General features: G+C 41.4%; 1 protein-coding gene across 1 annotated transcript; it reads right to left on the bottom strand.

The window, feature by feature from the left end:
- Nucleotides 1–126: 126 nt before the first annotated feature.
- On the bottom strand, nucleotides 127–5,700 carry LOC117538002 (CCN family member 1-like). Its single transcript, XM_034203475.1, has 6 exons — nucleotides 5,537–5,700; nucleotides 4,496–4,709; nucleotides 3,422–3,669; nucleotides 2,743–2,872; nucleotides 2,243–2,421; nucleotides 127–1,297 (listed from the first exon to the last, which is right to left on the bottom strand). The coding sequence occupies exons 1-6, from the start codon at nucleotides 5,585–5,587 to the stop codon at nucleotides 992–994; spliced, it is 1,128 nt and encodes a 375-aa protein (XP_034059366.1). The 5' UTR covers nucleotides 5,588–5,700; the 3' UTR covers nucleotides 127–991.
- Nucleotides 5,701–19,262: the final 13,562 nt, after the last annotated feature.

Below are 19,262 nucleotides of genomic sequence, written 5' to 3' on the forward strand. Positions count from 1 at the left end.
CGTTCAGTGAAAATATACCTCGAGCTGAGCAGCCAGTTTTATCACATGGATGAAGCAACATAAACGTGTGATGGCTACACAGAAGTGTCTTAATCCATAAGAGTAAATAAATGTGACAATACAAACTTGGATCCAAATAAAGAATATATTTACAGAATACAGTGATCCAAAATAAATTCTCAAATACAGGTTTGAGTAAGACATTTCTCTAAGCTGCATTTAATGCATAATCAAGAAATCTAATGGCATTGGTCCAGTCCTGAACGCTCTTGTCAGTTCCAGATAGCGTCCCTTATAATTGAAATAGTCAGGAACAGTGTCATTCGTTGTGTAAATATAAAAATGCTTGTCACGTCAGCATGCCAAAACAAGGAACAATCCTTTAAGTCTGTGCTTATGTTCTTAACATACTGTGCTGACATATATATATTTTAAAAAGTCCACATTTTCCTTCTAAATAAAGCTGCAAAACAAATAATTTTGCTTGTCACTGAGTAGTCATAGTGCATTATGGGATATGGAGTTATTGACCATCACAGGCTGTTGTAGGAGGTGTAGTACTCCTTTGTGCACTGCTGTCATAGTTATAGTTCCTACGTTTCAGTGCTACACAAAGTGCTTTGTTGCTCTTGTAGTATTTCTCCTCAGGCTGAACAGAGAGGTTAAAAAAAAAAAATCCTCAAAACCTGAACCAGCAATCAATCCAGAGAAGAGGAAGTCCAGGGGTGCTTCAGGGCTCTAATTTAGGTCCCATGTCTGTTTGAACAGAAGTGTACAATCCACTCTGGTCACACAATAAAATCAAAGGTTGCCTTTATGATTGAAATTAAACCGAGGCGGCCCTCGCTGCCTGCTGTTCAGCATTCAGGCGGGTGCCTGTGTTCTTCACTTTGGAACCAAATGAGAAAAATGGCCCCTGGTCTTGAAGAGTCTTCCTTCATCAAGAAAGTTGACCTCATCACATTATAACAAAAAATACAAATCCTTAATACTAGTCTATGAACTGGTGTGTATCTCCATACATCCACTGCTGTGGCGGGAGGGCCACTTCGTTGAGGTGTCCACAGTCATCGCTACATTTACACGACTGGATGAACATGGCCGACCGCTGGAAACGCTCTCCGTCAGGGCAGACAAAGGTCACAGGGACGGTGCGTGTGCGGCGTGGCGAGCAGCAACGCCCGTCCGCACACACTCCACAGTAGTTGGGCCGGTAGAGGCGGACACTCGCGCATTCTCCGTAGGTCAGGCGGATGGGCTCGGGGGCTTTCTGGGCCGGGGAGCACTTCTTCCCTTTCTGTGGTTGGAGGATAAAAATAAAAAGAGGTGAGTTTCATAGTTTAAATGAGGAGTGTTCTGCCCAATTGCCTTCAGAAGCAAAATTCACCAAAAACAACATGAACATTTTATTTGTAAAATAAAACTAATGAGGTTTGGCTTTTATCGGCCCTGTAGTTTTACATAACAGCAGATTTAAGCAGCTTTACCCTCAAACTCATTAGTTTCACATTAAGAGGGCCAGACGTCAACTCGTAATGCCGAAACAGGGATTGAATGAGGGATTATTTTTAGATTGAAGTGATTAGTTTCAAAGATTAAACATTAATTCAACGTTTGATAGTTAAACTCTCTGACACCTATGAGGGTTCTTGGCACAGGAGCTTTGAGCCCAGTAGAGCAGTGAGAAGAGATCTTAGTGTGTGTCCAACATGAGGGATTAATATAGACACAGCACTTCCCTGGACTCTGAGTACACAGAAGGGGAAAAGCTATGGACAGTTGCTTAGCAGGAATGCCGGGGGTGGGGGACTATATTTAAAAAGGCGCCTGCTCACAACCAAAACACTGAGTAGAACAGCACCGCCCTTTTCCCACTGGATGCAGAGCTTCCTAAAAGTACCGCAAAAATAATCTCTGTTCTTAAACTTGGGATAAAGATGGCATTAGCACTAAGAGCATATTTACTCAGCACCAGAATGTCTAACATTACACTCTGCAGCACAGATAGGAACAAGTTAGCAGAGCAAACTTGAGCAGGTATTGTTTCAACCTGCGCAGTCTGACATGGATTGATAAGAGGTGAATTAATTCCCCATTGATGCGTGTTATCTCAAGGCGTTTAGGTTTCTCTGAAAGAGATCAGATTTTCTGATAAGGAATTATCTTGGCAGTAATGAGAATATTCGACCTATGACTCCGGTCTGTCTCTCTTTCAGTTCAAATCAAGTTTATTGGGCCTCACCTTGGTGGGGACTGTGAGGCCGTGGCACGGCCGTACGGTACAGATTCTCGTTTCTCTCTCCAGTTTGCACTGAGGGTTTTTGTTGGTGATGCGAGAAGAAACGCCCATCCCACAGCTGCTGGAGCACTGGGACCAGTCAGTGGTCTGGATGGGACACTTCTTCTTTAGATGATTCCACACTAAGGAGCCACAAAGAGGTGGAAGGAGAAAAAATAAATCATACACATCGATTAGGCCAGTAGTTCCCAACCTGGGGTCTGTTCCCCATTGTGGGGTCACAAGCGGACTAACAATACAGAAAAGTAGTTAAATATTTTAAATTGGCCCCAAATTGATAATGTACAAATGTTAAATATTCGTACGTGTCTTTTTTTAAATAAATATACACAATATTTACAATTTTTTAAATTCTGTAATATATTATTTTTGCAGATTATGCTTTTTATGTAAAGCAGTAATCCTTAGCACTAAATATTGCCCCTCAGTTGAGTCTCTCTCACCAGGCAGGTGTTTGTAGCCATGTTCACTCTCCCAGCCGCTGGACTTGACGTCTGTAAGCTCGTTGGCCAGCTCGTTATTATGTTCCATATGGTGTTGATGTTTGGGCAGGGGTTGTTGTGGCGGAGGCACCTGGGATCATAAATAAGATAAGATGAGACAGTGCCGCAGTCAAGCCTATCTTATATGTTTTGTTCACACTGTTATCACCACAGTGCCCTGGTTATAACTTAAGTGCAATGGGTCAGAGGAGAAGAGACTTTACTCCTCTTTATACCTTAAATTCCTATCTTCTCTGGTTCAAGCTTCTTAATTGTGTTTACTCAATGTTTTTTGTAATAAGAAACAAAATAAGAAATCTGCAATCTGATATTATTTTAGGTATAAGGACATGTACATTTCTTTCTCTCAAATAAATAACATGTATTTCTAGTTATTCAACTGCTATTCGTTGGATTTAAAAAACAAACTTTTTTTTTTATTACGTAAAAAATACAATTTTCTTACTAACACTTTAATAGTTTTCTACATATGGAGACACCAAAGTGGCAGGCGACGAATTGCACCTCCACCCTTTGATATTACATTTAGTTTTTCATGAAATATGTTCTCCTAATTGTGCTTTGTTTGTCACTTAGAGAGTCCTTTGATGAATCATGCAAAAACAATGATGACACAAACCTGATGCTTAGGGGGGAGCTGCCAGGTGCCCTTATGGCAGTCCACACTGAAGCAGCACTGCCCGGGGATCCGGACCAGCCGTGGGTAGGGGCAGGATGGAGAGGCTGGCGGCAGCTTGTTGGTGCAGAGAGGAGCGCAGCCGACAGCTCCATCGATGCAGGTGCACTGGTGTTTGCAGCCGGCACGGAAGCTCTCGCCATTCTGGTAGATCCGGCCGTTGTACTCACATGTGCGTCCCTCTGATTTAGCTGGAAAGACACAATTTACTCAGCTTAAACTTTACATATATTGACTTGCAAATTGTGGGAAGAGGTTGGCATACACCTGAATTAATAAGTATGATGCAATGTTGTAACTCATCAAGACTTTTCTCCATTTTGTTATTCTTCCAAAGTGAGGTTTACTCCAAGATGTCAGAGAAACACTGGGTGAGCAATTGATATACAAATGGCTTTTTTTGTGGGTGAAGTATTGCTTTAAGAAGAGATCACCACATACTCTTTTTCAGCAGCTGTTGAGCAAATATTCTCCTGACCCAAACACAATGACTTCACATAGCAACAGTATGCACAATCACACAGAGGATCACCAAGATAGAAAGGTCAGTGGAAATAAGGAGACAGTAAGTGTCAGACTCCTTGTCTCCAAAGCATGGAAGAACCTGCTATTCATAGTTTGTAGGCCAACACCGGCATGGTGCAGATGGAAAGTGTATTTTTATCTTTGAAACCCCCGGTCGCTGCCATAAAACATCTACGACTCATTCAAATACCCCCTGTCCTGTTCTCGGATGTGCAAACTTACACTTGATCATGGAGTTGTGATGGGGTTGACTTTATGGAAGGGAGGTTCCATTAAGATCCATTTACTTGACATGTTTTGAACACAGAGGTATGAAGACCTTTTTGCGTTTACAGCTAATAAAGTTCACCATACTCATTTTGAATATAGGAGACTTATACCATGTGTTAATACTATGGCCCTGAGTGAGCTGTGCAATTAGCTGTAGAAAGTAGCAATTTTCAGATTGAAATTCCTTCCCTTCAAAACATACACTATTCCCTTTTCTCTCACCTCGACAGATGCCCCAGGCCATGGTCACATCGTTGCCGTAATTACACTCCAGCCCTTTGTGGTGGTCGCAAGGCCTCATGGGGTTGCAGTCCTGGTTTAGCTGTGCAGCACACACCTTGCAGTACCCACATCCATCTGGCACAGTGCTCACTCCTGGAGGGCAAGCCAGAGGCCGCTCAGGGCACTCACACACAGCTGGGCAGCTAGCAGTCACCTGGAGGGTGGAGGGAAAGACCAGAGAACAAGATCACAATGTCAGGCAAGATGCAAATTGTCTGAGTTATGCAAAGTGTTTTACAGCTACAACAACAACAACAACAACAACAATGATGATGATCTACAGTGCAGCTTTACAACAGGCTTTCTTGACACATTTAGAGCCATAATGCTTCACATGGAATGAAAAATTCAGACATGTAGGGCAACTACCTCTCTTTGAGTGCACTCAAACCAGCTTTTCTTTGACATCAAACTGAAAGCAAGGAGCTCTTACATTCATTTTTTATTTAAAATAATCTCTCGGAGACCCAAGGGTTTTTGGCTGATTTAAAATTCTCCCAAAGACAAAGCGTCAAGTCACTGCTGGCTGGTCAGCCCTGAGTGTCTAGACGGCTCAGGGTTTGCCGTCCCCTGCTGTCTCAGGTTTGAGTCATCGCTCAGCACTAGAGCAAACTTGTTCAAGTTTGTGGGAATCAACATCACTGTGCTTTAAAAAAAGAAGGCATGAGTAGGCATGCTGATTACCAGCAGTATGGAAGAATAATCCCACCTTAAAGCCATATTATATCCACTTTTAGACAGACATAAATACTAGACAAGACAAGTCTGATGTTTTAACTTAAACGTCAATATGTGAACATTAGATACAATTAGATTTGTTTACACCAGGGGATGTTCATGTCGTGTCAAGATTACATTTTATTCACACTTATATTACACTGTCAATTGCAGATTACACATGAAAGGTTTCTTAATGTTTAAAAAATACTTTCTGTAAACAGATATTTTTGCTCACTCACAGCTGCACACGAAACGTCTTACCTGTGTGATGACGGCTGTTGTCAGTAAAGTCAGGTAGATCAGAAATGCCATGATAAGTTTGACTAAAACACAAAAACGATAGAATAATATCTTAAAGCTACAGTCCACTGAACAGTTGCTAGTCTTCAGTAGTTTCACAATGAGTTCCAGTAAGCTTCGGACCGTAGTCCTTGTTTCTCTATCGAGATAAGCGTCAAACATCTAATTTATACCCCTGGGAAGACCACGCCCTCTTGATACTTCTAGCCAATCAGCGCGCAGGCAACAGCCCCGACATTCCAAGCGGGCGTGGCTTCAGCGCGAGGATAGTTTGCTGATTGGTAGGCGTGTTTTGGAATCAATGCAGCCATTCATAAAAATTGCAAGGCCGGCCTGTATTTATTTTATGGGTTCAAAATGTAAATGTACAGCCGCTTTCAAGTCACACTCAGGCACATTCCTGCCTTTGTGGCCACCACTCTCCTAACACTAAGTAAATATATTCAGCTGGGCCAGACAGCATGGTAACATTAATAGGACCTCCACCTCTGGGAGAAAAAGAAAGGGGGAGGAATTCCCTCTGTTTTTCCAGACCAATGTAGGTGCCAGGACAGAAAATTATAGTGGAGTGTATTAAGCAAATAGTGAGATAATAGCAGTTGTCAGAGAAAGTGAACACACCCCTCTTTGTCTGTGCATAACATGATGTGTGAAAATGTGTTTTCCATACTTTTAAAAGGTGCGTTTTGATTGTTTTTCTTTTCATTTTGAATTCAGGTAGGCCAGCTGTATCCCACTATTTTTCTAACCACATGATATTGACATGGGAATGATGAGGATATGATTACTTGGAAGGAATGGTGGAGTATAGGTGAAAGCAGGATTATTGTTTTAGGGGGACTCATATGAGGGTTGGCCTCCTCCTCCGCTGTCTTCCTTTTAAACCACAGGTTTTCAGCCACACCTGACCTGACACAGAGACCTCCTTTGATGAGAGAAATGTAATAGGCAGAGGCTTGAAAGTCCATGTACACGTGCATACCTCTGGCTAAGAAACTAAAAAGCCAAACACCTCACATGGTTTCTCACATGGACTGTGGTGGTACTAACTGCTGGGAAATCTCTGTGATGTTGAGTTAGTAAAACCTCCCTCTCATAAAGGGGGTAATGATTTATATATGTTCAGTTTCAGGCTTAAAATACATGAAGGGTTCTGTTTTAAGTCTGAGTTTACCTACACATCAGTGGCTGACCCATCCCAGTTGAAACAGAAAATGACCTTTTGATCTATATCTGGAACATTCATGTATTGTGTGTTAAAATATATTGCAATACAATATATAATGAATATCATTTCATACCCCTTTTCCATAATAATACATAATAAAAACGTTCTTTCAGAAGTTGGGTATTGGGTCAATCAATCAATCAATCAATCAATCAATCAATCAATCAATCAATCAATGTTTATTTATACAGCCCAATATCACAAATGTTACATTTGTCTCAGTGGTCTTCACAGTGTGTACAGAATATCAGTATGACAATACGACACCCTCTGTCCTTAGACCCTCACATCGGACAAGGAAAAACTTCCAGAGAAAACCCACAGTTTAAAGGGAAAATGGGAGAAACCTCAGGGAGAGCAACAGAGGAGGGATCCCTCTCCCAGGACAGACAGACGTGCAATAGATGTCGTATGTAAATCGAAAAGATAATACATTTACAACATAGGTAGTCCAAATGTTTAGAAATGCATGTGTCTATAATAAGAAGATGAATCCACGAGGATGTCAGCAATCTTGTGGAAGCCATCAGTGAAGTAGTATGGTGAGAGTCTGGCAGGACCACAGTGACAGGTTCAGCCACGACTCGAAGTCCAGGACTCAGATCCAGTGCTCAGGATAGAGGATCCAGGACACACGACCACAGCAACATGATTAGCCTCGACTCAGGATCCCGGCGTATATATGGACACAAAAAAGAGATTTGGGGGAAGCTGGGTTAATCGGAACATGAGAGTACACAGGTACAAACAGCCAGAAAGACGGAGTAAGGTGCCCCCCTCAACAGTCCAAGCCTATAGCAGCTACACTAACGTGTCTACATGCATGCACTCCCTTAGGATAGGTTGAGGGAAAAGGGTAGCAAGTAAGACGTAGGAAACAGAGGTGGAGAGGCACACACAGGGAAAAAGGTCCCCATTGGAACCTGAATTTGTCAGAGGTAGGAGTGGGTCAGTGACTACGTTCCACACTCCCCAGCCGGGCTATTGGGTAACACTTCTAACAAGGAAGAGACAGATGAATATGAGTTACAGACCCAATAAACATCCCCAGCTGTTCATCTTTGCTGTTCCTCCCCTCAACTAAATCTTTCCCCAGCCTTTGGCAGGTTTGTAATATTTGTGATTCATTGAACTGATTTAAGTCTTGACTAACCCATGTTTCCTCACAAAAGCAAAGAACAGTAATGATGGTTATTCCAAAAATCAATGTTATTCCTTAAGGTGGGACTCCTTCCTCAACCTGTCAAAAAAACACAAAACACTCAGCAGAAGAGACAAGGTGATTGAAGTAGCACTGTTTAAAGGAATAGTTCAACATTTTCGAGTACAGATGAGAAGATCAATCGAACTTCACATCTCGCATCAATTCATGTTTTTGGTTTGATTACGTGTAATTATACACCAAGTCTGACGTGTGTTAAACTATTCTACTTAAGCTTTAAAAATAATTGCATTGTTAGCCCTCTTTTATGACCAACATGCATCTTTTTTCTCTAGATACCTGTTTGACTAGTGTTCCACAAAGAGGATGTAGACTGGAGTGATGACTCTCAATTTAAAAAAGGAAACCACCTCAGGAAGCTGTCAGTCATCACTCTAATGGTGTGACCAAGGAGACAAAGTCATCATGGCCCATTTATTTTAATCCTCCGCTGGTCACGGTATAGAGGCAGGTCTGAAAGTCCTGGCACTGCTTCTGTTTTCAACTTCTCCTCTGATGCCAGACAAGAGGAAATCAGAGCTGTAATACTAATCTTCTCTAAAGTACCTGTCTTCTTTAGGCAAGAAAAACATTCAAGAACTAGTCTGTGAGATGTATTGTGGTTCAGGATCTTAATTTCTGAGTCTGAGACTGTGTCTGCAAATGTGATCCACATTCAAAGTATGATTTAATTGATTTAGTTTTTATGTATTTATTCAAAAGCTTTGAAAAGTACAAGAAGGACATAATGGAAACAACATATGCGATTTTTGCTAGTAATAAAAGTTTGTGTTGGTAGTCAGTAAATTACTCTGAATATGTTTTTCTTGGTGCTAAACTGAATCAATCTGGGATCTTTTCATCTCAACATTTTATGCTTTTAAAATAATTTCCATAGTCAAGTATTTTGTATTTGACTATTAGTCAACGTTTAAGCATTTTAATGTTTTTTTTACTTTCCTGGGTAGTGCGATCCAATATAATGCATTATATTTCACAAGCTGATTATATTCTTTCTTTGTAAAATCTTTTAACAAACCACAGCAGTGAGAAAAAGTAGTCAAGCTTTTTTAACGTACCACTTTTAAACACTTTTGTATGTCTTTGGTACATACCTCATGTAGGGTTGGTGTTTTGTTAACTCTGTGTGTTTGAGTTGTGTGTTATTTACAGACTTTCTTAGGATGGACTACAGATAAGCTATGCTACAATTGCTGTTATATATTGGTTTGCTATACTGTATACCTATCCCTATACAAATACACTTTACAAATAACACACTTTCTCTCTGAAATGTACATTTTGAGTACAAATAAATGGTGCACAGTTTTGAGTGTGAATTGCATTTCTTTAATAACAGACACCCCTGAAGATGTTTCGAGGCAATATGAAGAAAGTTATCTAATAGAAATTAGATGTCAAAGAGATGTCAGAGGAGGAATGGCTCAATATTTAGCTGTTTTTCTCACATGGCCCATCACCTGAGAGGTGCACACTGTGTGCAACACGATACACAGAAACATCAAGGGAGACACAGCTCTAAGAGAACGGGTCTGATGGAGGAAAACAGGAAACATCCAGATGGAAAGAACAGTGAATACAATTAGGTAAGCGGGAGGTGAGTAAGAGAAAAGAAACAGTCTGAAGGTGACAGGTGTTTCATGGTAAGAGAGTTTGTTTTTGCAAAGGGAGGAGTGAGCAAGTGCCCCGCTGCCGGCTCTGCTCTGCCCCGATGGGGTTCTGGCAGTCTGGCAGTATGGTATTTCACATAAAAACAGACTGCTGGTAATTCAGCCCATACCATTTTTAAGGTCACATGAACCAAATTACATGATACTATGGTCAAAAACTTTAAAGTACATAAATACACTCTGAGAGACGTGAAGAAATACATGTTACATAACATAATTCTAATGTAATTATCCAAATGGGAGTGGGAAATTGAGACTTGTGGATAAAAGTCATGTCCTGAGAGAAAAGGGAGGAAGAAAGAGTGCAAGTGGTGGTGACAGGGTGATTAAACTGGTCTCTGCTGCTACAGAGGAAACAGTTAAGCGTGTGGGAACCTCATTTATGTTTGTGTTTAAGGTGATAGAAAGGAGAAAGGTGTGTGTGTGTTTTTCTTTTAAAAATAACAGAACAGGAGCCTGAGTTTTGACTATATCCTTGACAGAGACAGAAGGGTGTGAGAAAGCTCAGTGGGAGACTGTGTTTGTGTGCGTACGGCACACTCCTCATATAATATTATAATGTGTAATGGGATATGTGCTAAATCTGGCATTGGCATATGGTTCCTGTGTTAATGAACTGTGCAGTTCAAACCCACAGAGCATCGTAAAGTTACATAAGAGAGCAGGACTCAGCTTTCTGGCCTGGCAAAGACTGACATCAACTAGAATCCAAGACAACTTTCCTGGTGCAATTTCTCCCCCTTGTGGAAGTTTGAATAGCAACTAAAATCATTTAAATAACATAATCTTATCCTATAAAGAGCATTTAAAAGAAAACAAGTGTTCACATCAAGATGAATATCAGTCTAAGATCTAACATTCTGAGATTGGACCTTGTTGCATTTTAGGAGCCAGAATGGAACTGCGTCATCCTGGTAAATTGATGTCTATCTACTTTTTAAACTTTGCTCTTTTTCACTGAAGTCCCCACAGTGAAGTCTACACTTTTACCTCAAGCCTACACAAGATGGAGCCAAACACTGAAATATATAATAAAAAGTCCATGCCTTCAGGGCAGGATTTGATGCAACACTTAGCACAAAGGTACTGATCTGAGAAGTCAACAGTGGCAGTGCAGACACACAGAGGAGCACCCTGAAACCTGATGTTGGTAACACACAGAGGAGCACCCTGAAACCTGATGTTGGTAACTCTCCACTGCTCAGCTCACCTTTCTCCACGGCTTTAGTGTCATAGATGGCTTTTATACCAGCAGTGGGCAGCCATGGGACACTGCAAAACAGCAAACGCTCACTTTTCAACATTACCAGCTAGCACATATTGGAAAAAGTCTTACAGATTTACATCATTATGGCCCTGTTAGGTACGTTCAGCCTCCTGGCACAGATGAGGCCTCTCCAGCTTGTTTTCTGAACTTGACCAATTATGCTCCTCATCCAACACTCAGCACTTTGATCTGTTCAGAAATGTACAATTTTGTAACTTCGAAAGCATCTTAGCTCTTCTGCAGGATGCGCCAATGACAGGCATTGATCTCCTACATTCAGTTACTGATTTGTTTTGTATACGATCCTTCAACTGGGTGAGCCTCATTCAGTTCAAAGTACCTCATCGGACCCATTTCAGCTTACTGAAGATTTATCCAATGCTGAATGATATCTGTGACAGATGCTCTTAGGATCTAGCAGACTTGATTCTCATCATACCCAAGCTTAGTGGAAAACTGCTTTATTTTTTCATTTTATATTTGAGATATTGTAACTGACTCTGAACCCATTGCCACAGATTGCTATCTTTGGTGTCCCAGGGGAGGGCACAAGACCGACTGCTAAATAAAGTAATCTATGATCTCCTTTGCTTCTTTAATTGCCCATTCCAAATTCTCCTTATATAAAAAGAAATTGGGAATTAATAACAGTCATTTTAAAACAGGAAAAGATAAAAAAAATCTCTGTCGTTTATACTGTATAACACCTAAAAAATGAGATGAGATATGAGATAAATATTTGTTGAGCTTTTATATATTGGGAACATATGGACAACTTGTGGGGTGCCTGCAATGCTTAAAGTAAGCTTGATTTTGTTATGGATATTATTTTTTCAAGTTGTGAAATGGTTCAGCTATATTAGGGTATTTTATTCAATTAAATATGTTTTAATGTATCTTTATTCTGATTTCATTTGAAGGAAAATGGACTGCTAAAGGTGGGATAATACTGCCTGAAAAGAAAAAGACACATTTATAATAGTGTCTTATCATGCATGTGCAGATCGTTATATAACATTTGATAATAAAAAAAATGTTGCTTTCATTTTTCACTTGTCCACCCTCACAGCTATTTAATTAAACTCTTCTCAACAGACTGTGAGTAGGTGGGGGAGCTGAGGGATATTCTCTCTGGCTCTTTCACCTCATCTTCACTGTTTCTATCAATCTTTTTCACTACCCCCTTCCTCTTTTTCATTTTATTTCATTTCACTAAACCTGTCTCTGGCTCCCTTTCCCTGTTGCCTCTCCCACCCTATTTTCCTCTTCTTTCCCCCCCCCTCTCTTCCGCCTTTCTTTAGACTGCAGCAGCAGAGCGCAGCCGCTTTGAACCTGGTTTTATTCGGAGCATGCTCTTGTCTCCCATCACCCATGGTCTCCTGATTAGACTCCATCCCCCCTTACCCCCACCCCTTAGCAGTCACTGGGGCTCATAGTAGCCGACTGACGGGGAATGGAAAAGCTTTTCCCAGGCAGAGTAGCAGCAGTGCCTGAAGACTTGTAAGCCAAATATCCTGGTTCTTTGGGAGGTGGGGATTGCCCTTTGGCTAGTTGCTGGATCCATCATTTCCCATATGGGAGTATTGGGTTTGAAAACCACAAATATGGAAGATATAAGCTGTTGTAAGGACAGATAGTGGATGTCAGGATTGTAGCACATTACAATATATAGAATTACACTGAAAAACAAATAATTTCATGTTGGTTTGAGACACACACAGCCTGCTTGCGACTGTGCTCAGTTCTTCTGTTAAACCCCAAGCCTGTTTTTCAGGTTTCAGGCTCGAAAATGACATTCCCAGAACAAATGACCATATCTTCCCTTCTAAAAGGGTTACATTAATAATCTTTTTTCTCAAAGTAATGATAAACCTGTGAGTTGGATGTAGAAAAGTCAGATTCAATATAGATGTTTTTTATTTTAAAGAAAATTCAGATTGAACATGGTAAAAAACTGTAAATTATAGTGTCCGTCCAAAAGATATGTTGTACTTATAGTGAAAAGTACTAACCTTGGATGATGGGTTAGTAGACTAAAAGCTTTAGGAATCCAAAGTACAACATATAATAAGTACCCTGTATCAAGATTGATGCAAAACAAGTGATATTTGACCTTTTTAGACAGATGTAGCAAAAAAAACCCTCATCTGGGGCCATTTGGGTGGATTTTCCATATCTCTGGCCCCCCTTTCTGGATTTTGACATGTGACATCTCTTTCTGACCATCAGAGCCAATGGAATCGAGGGGAACTCCCACATAGTCCTTATTTGGTAATGTGTGTGTGTGTGTGACACTGCCGCATAGGTAGGTGGCTACCATTAGCAGCTAACATTTGCTCTCCGATTTTTACATAAAAATGGAATTATGGATTATAAATTAAATCATTTTTTATACAGAGACGTTAAAAACCTATGGATTAACCGATTCAGCCGCGTTTTTTCTCGTTTTAATGCCATTGAACACGTCTTTTGATCAGATTGACAGCTACGGTGAGACGATCTCCCTAGAAGCTCCGTAAAGGTACGTGTTGTGATGTCTGTATTTGCTTCCCCTGTCGCGAGTCCTGATCACTCAGTGATGATAATATATACCTAAATAATCTGTGGAACCTCAGCTTTAATCGGATATATTGTATGTGCAGCTACGATAAGTAATAAGGGTAATTTTATCTTGAGTTCTGTGCCAAAGTGCGTTAGCATTTTTCGCTAAGGGGTCATTTAGATGCTTCTTATGAGACTTATGTTTTGTTTTGGTAAAAATGGTTTGTATCGTCAGTTAGCTGAGATTATTTCCGTTAATCTGATATAACACATTAATAGGTTCTTAAATATTAAGATCCCCTGAGACACAGTGTTGTGAAAAAAAAAACCAGGGTCCCCGCCGACGGGGACCTTGGGGTTTAACAGGAAAACATGCCTTCTGGGCAACCTTAAAGCTGTGATTAGCCATTCCTTTACCTGGCACAAATGTTCACTATAATGCATACAGGCTGTGTGTTTAGAGTATTGTGTAAAAATAACAACAGATTTTTGGGAAATATATCCTCATGTGAATTTAGACCACTTGCCTTAAAGCTATTTTTCAGTCGGTGCTCTCTGAATTAGACAATGTACTTACGCTGGTGAGAACATGTAATATATTATACATAAATAACTTAGGCGAGTCATTTATTTATCTTCATCCATGATTGTGTGCCTGTTTTCCAATCTTACACCATCATTTTATATTACACCACAGCGCTGATACAACAGCCTACTGGGAGGTGGTTTGTTTTTTCAGTCAAAAGGAGGTCACCAGGCAGGTTGAAGGAACAAAAGTCGAGCTAAAAAAACAAAAAGTTAATTTGAACTTCTAAGCGTCTCAAAAACGAGGCTGTCATGGCAAGACAGTGATAAAAAGTGCCTGGCAGTGCTGCTCCATTCACTGGTGAATACAGGCTGCTCCAGTTTGACATTCTAAACTGTTCATCACTCTGCACTCTCGTTGGAACTACAGGTGTTTAATATCCCGTATATCCAGGCTCAGAAATTGTGTTTTTCATCAGGCTGTTTAATTGATCCCAGCAGACTCTGGTCCTTCGATCCGCCACTTTGTTCCAGTCCAAATATCTCAACAACTAATGGATGGGCTAATGAACGTTTTTGCAGACATTAGGGAATACAGTCCAGAAGCAAGCAAAAGTGGGCCTATCCAAAAGTGAGATAACACAAAAGAGAGGTCTAAATTACCAATATTTCCAAAAAATTACAATCATGACAGAATGGATGAAAAAAAAAAATATATAAATACAGAAGAAACTGATGTAATAATGTGGGCAGGTTAAAACAATTAGGGTGTACCAGACAATCACACAGGATTTTGTTTGCTGATGGTTAAACATTCTTACACAAAGCATGCCAGATAAATATGGCAGGAAAGGTGTGCCAAACAATCTTGGTCCCCATATGTTGGAATGACAATATCTGTCCATGATATTAAAGCTTAACCAAACTAAATGCCAAGTTTCATCTCCTTAGTCTGGTTATGTTAATGTCTCCAGAACCCTCTCCTCCCTCTCAATCTGTTCCTTGCCAAGCATCCCCAATCCTTCTCTACTTCTCCCCTTCCTCATTCATCACTCCCTTCATACCTATTCTTGAAATGCACGCATCCTTCTCTCACCATCCCAATGGATATGCACTACAAGCTGACAACAAATGCAACCTTCCTTCAGCAGTGGCAGAATAACACAGCTATCTCAGTCTGCAACATTTACAGATAACCCACATCTCTCTCAACCCCTCCCTCCCTCCATCCTTCATTTCCCTATCCTGTGTTTCCTCTTCCTGTGCTCGCTCCGACCCGGTGGAATGAGGGTCTTATGAAGATAAATGATGCCTCTCAGCTGTCTACACCCATCTGCTTCCCTTCGCAGCTCTGGTGGGGAATTCCCCTGGAATTCTGCCATTCCTCCGAGTGTCGTGCCTGACAGGATCACAGCATTCTTTTTTTGTCCACGAGGAACGGTGCAAAAAGACCAACACATGGCTGGGTGGAGTAGCACAAGACATTAGGCAGCCATGATAGCAATTCAGAAGCTTGAGGCTCATCAGATTTCAATTACAGGGGAAATGAAGTGAATATCTGAAGACGCTGGATGATAATTAAGGTTATTCAATATTTTTTGGCACTAAACCTTTGATACGTCTTCAGTTTAAATCAGATACATGTTACTCTTTTGATATAGGGCACTTAAATCATATTATAATAACATTTTATAATACCTTATCAGCCATAAAATGTCTTATAGTATGCCATGAGTAATGTCTGGTAGTATTCTATCATTTCTTTTGTAAAAGATGAAATACGTTATTAGGTTTATTCATATTCAAGTGAAATATATTCCGTGTTAAAAAGGCTGACTGTATTATGTATACGTTTATTTTTTAAGACATTAACAAACTAAACTATCTATAAGAAATTGCAATATTGGCTATTTAAATCCAGCTTCATGATGAATCTGGTACTTGAAGGAAGAAATAAGAAAAATAAATCCATGTCGTTACTTCAGTTCCCCTTCCTACATATTGAGCAGAAGCACATGAATAAATCAAAGAAGGAGCAAACTCCTCACAAGTCTGCAGTCATGAGCACTTGTGTGCACGGAAGGGTACGTAGGCGAATCTATGAGACTGAGAGGTAATGTTTAATTTAAAATGAAGACAGAAAACAGCCTCAGAGGAAAACAGTCTATTCCACACACCTTGAGCTACTTACAGAGGCATCAACCCTGAAGCCCAAAACATGTATCAAGGACATGGTGCAGCCTTCATTTCGCTCATCAAAAAGTTATAATACATTCAGGGTCTTCACTTTTTAGATTGAGGCAATATCTCATGGACAGTTCCTGCTACAGTCAAAATGTGTCAAACAGCGAACGACCAGCAGTCAGTACAGGGACGGTGTGATCAGTGAACATTAGATTGGGGAGCTGGCGTCGGCTGGGGAACCAGCAGGAGACGAGGTGCTGGAGTCGGGACCATGACTGCTGGAGCCGGTACTTGAGCCGGAACCATGGCTGTATGGGCCAGCTCTGGTGCAGAGACCACGGTTGTAAGATCCAGTTCTGGAGCCGGAAACATGGCTGTAAGGTCCGGAGCTGAAGCCTGGATCATGGCTGTGTGGGCCGGTTTTGGAACCGGAAACATGGCTGCTGGGGCCGGCACTGGAGCCGGAACCATGGCTGCTGGGCAAGGAACCGAAACACGGATCCATGGCTGTGTGGGGTGGTACTGGAGCACGGTACCATGGCTATGTGGGATGGTACTGGAGCACGGAACCATGGCTGCTGGGTCCGGCACTGGAGCCGGAACCATGGCTGTTGGGGCCTGTACTGGAGCCGGAACCATGGCTGCTGGGGCTCGGGCTGCTAGCCTGGCCTTGCGACGACTCCTCTTAGCAGCCTTCTGAATACTCCGTGGACCTCCATAAGCCTGACGAGTTCCGGAATACGACTCCTGGACAGGAGCAGGAACTGGGGCAGAAGCACGGGTTGACTTCAGGCGGAACCCACCAAGGCGTATGGTGCCAGGTTGGGAATTGGGAGACAGGGAGCTAGCATGCCTGGAATCACATGCTTGAAGGAAGTCCAAAATCCAGTCAGGTAAAAACTCAACAAAACATGGTTTCTCTGCTGCCAACCGGAGCGCCTCTACTAGAGCGGCCCTCTTCTGCCGAACACTGGACGCTCCCTTCCACCAATCGAAGCAGCAAGCCAGATAGAAAGTTAAATGCTGTAATACAACATCAGGAAGATACGTCCCCAGCTGACACAGAAAGCGACGCAGGTTCTGGTCCAGGCTCTCGTCATCTCACGCCAAGACTACTGCAACACCCTCCTGGCTGGTCTACCTGCATGTGCCATCCGACCTCTGCAGCTCACCCAGAATGCAGCGGCTCGTCTGGTCTTCAACCTTCCTAAATTTTCCCACACCACTCCGCTCCTCCGCTCCCTTCACTGGCTTCCGGTAACTGCTAGAATCCACTTCAAGACACTGGTACTTGCTTACCATGCTGCGAATGGATCTGGCCCTTCCTACATCCAGGACATGGTTAAACCGTACACCCCAGCGCGTTCACTACGCTCTGCATCAGCCAAACGACTCGCTGCACCCTCGCTGCGAGGGGGACCCAAGTTCCCATCAGCAAAAACACGTGGGTTTGCTATCCTGGCTCCAAGATGGTGGAATGAGCTCCCCATTGACATCAGGTCAGCAGATAGCTTGCACATCTTCCGGCGCAAACTGAAAACTCATCTCTTTCGACTCCACTTCGAGCGATAGATTTATTAACAAAGCACTTATATACTAATAAAGGACTGGCTTATCTAAAGCCAGTTGAGTAGCACTTGAAATGTTTTGGCTCTATGAAACCTGATGTACTTATATGATTCTGTTTTCTTCAAGGTTGTGTCTTCCTGGTCGAATGTACTTATTGTAAGTCGCTTTGGATAAAAGCGTCAGCTAAATGCAATGTAATGTAATGTAATGTAATTCAACCTCCCATGGATCATCTGCTGGGTCCATTTTGTGGTCGGTTCGTTCTGTCACGGTAGAGCGAAGGAAGCAGGACCCAAATGCAGATTAAACTGATATACCTTTATTTCAAGGATAACGAAAATAGAACTTGGACAGACAGAACACTCACCGGTGAACACAGTCAACAACGAAAGACGAACCGACAAAGACAGACAGAAAAACCAGAACTTAAATACACACAAGACTAATCACACAAACAAGACACAGGTGAGGAGGGAGGAGAAAACACAGGGGCCACAGGTGAACACAATCGGGTAATCAGACACACCAGGGAAACTAACGACAGGGAACCACAGACAGATCCAAACAAGACAAAACACCACAAAGACAGATCGTGACACACTGTGTATTTTCTGAAGTAATAAAACACACCTAAAACTCAATTATTGTAATAGTGCATAGTTCAAAGCTGTAAGTTCCATTTTTAAACCTCAACATTTTGAAAATATTTAATGTTTTGAGTCTAAGTGGGCTCTTCAACAGGTTTCTATTTTGCCTGCTTTCTTGATTCAATCTGAGGGCTATTTCAATTTATTTTGTTAATCAGATTTTTAAGACAGACTGTCCCCACTGTTATTTGAAAGTGATCAGATAACATTTGTCCCCACATCACTGATCTCTCTTCTTAGTTGTTGTGATAAGGACCTATGCTTCAGTAACTGTGTAGATACTTTGGCGAAGGGCAAAAGCTTCTAGACAGAGATGCCTCTGTAGAAATCTCATTAGAATCACATTTAAACCACCTTAAAAATGTCTTTGCAAAATCCCATTTCCTTTGCTGTCCAGATTTTTCTAAATCAGAACGGATCCAAATTGAATATGCCAGAAGGCTCAGGGGATGCTTAAGGCTTGGTCAAACAATGGGATTCAAAAGTGAAATTTCAATGAAGTGTTAATGAATTGATTGATTAATTAATGAGTATGCTGGACGTTGGTAAGATGTTAGTGAGATTTTATTTCCTCTTTAATGACTTATATGACTTTGTATTGATCAAAACAATATGCAATGATAAACAAAACGCCAGGAAGACTTATCAAGCAGTAGAGAGAAAATAAAGAGAAGCTATGGTGGCTTGTGGAAAACTAGCGTGTTAGCTCGCCTGCTACAATTACTCACTTTTGGCCTATTGAGTATTTACTAATCCACCACATTTCTGACCCCACATTTAGCTTTTTTTTCTGATTACCATTTAATACTATTCATTAATTGACACACTCTTGAG

Source organism: Gymnodraco acuticeps, unplaced genomic scaffold, assembly GCF_902827175.1.
Source record: "Gymnodraco acuticeps unplaced genomic scaffold, fGymAcu1.1, whole genome shotgun sequence".
Lineage (NCBI taxonomy): Eukaryota > Metazoa > Chordata > Actinopteri > Perciformes > Bathydraconidae > Gymnodraco > Gymnodraco acuticeps.

Bases quoted from the DNA above. Each gene is read 5' to 3' on its own strand.
- LOC117538002 (XM_034203475.1), bottom strand. From the start codon at position 5,587: ATGGCATTTCTGATCTACCTGACTTTACTGACAACAGCCGTCATCACA. The intron at 2,422-2,742 runs GTGAGAGAGACT...GTGGCTCCTTAG, and splicing joins TGGCTACAAACACCTGCCTG to TGTGGAATCATCTAAAGAAG. The intron at 1,298-2,242 runs GTGAGGCCCAAT...CTCCAACCACAG, and splicing joins GCCTCACAGTCCCCACCAAG to AAAGGGAAGAAGTGCTCCCC.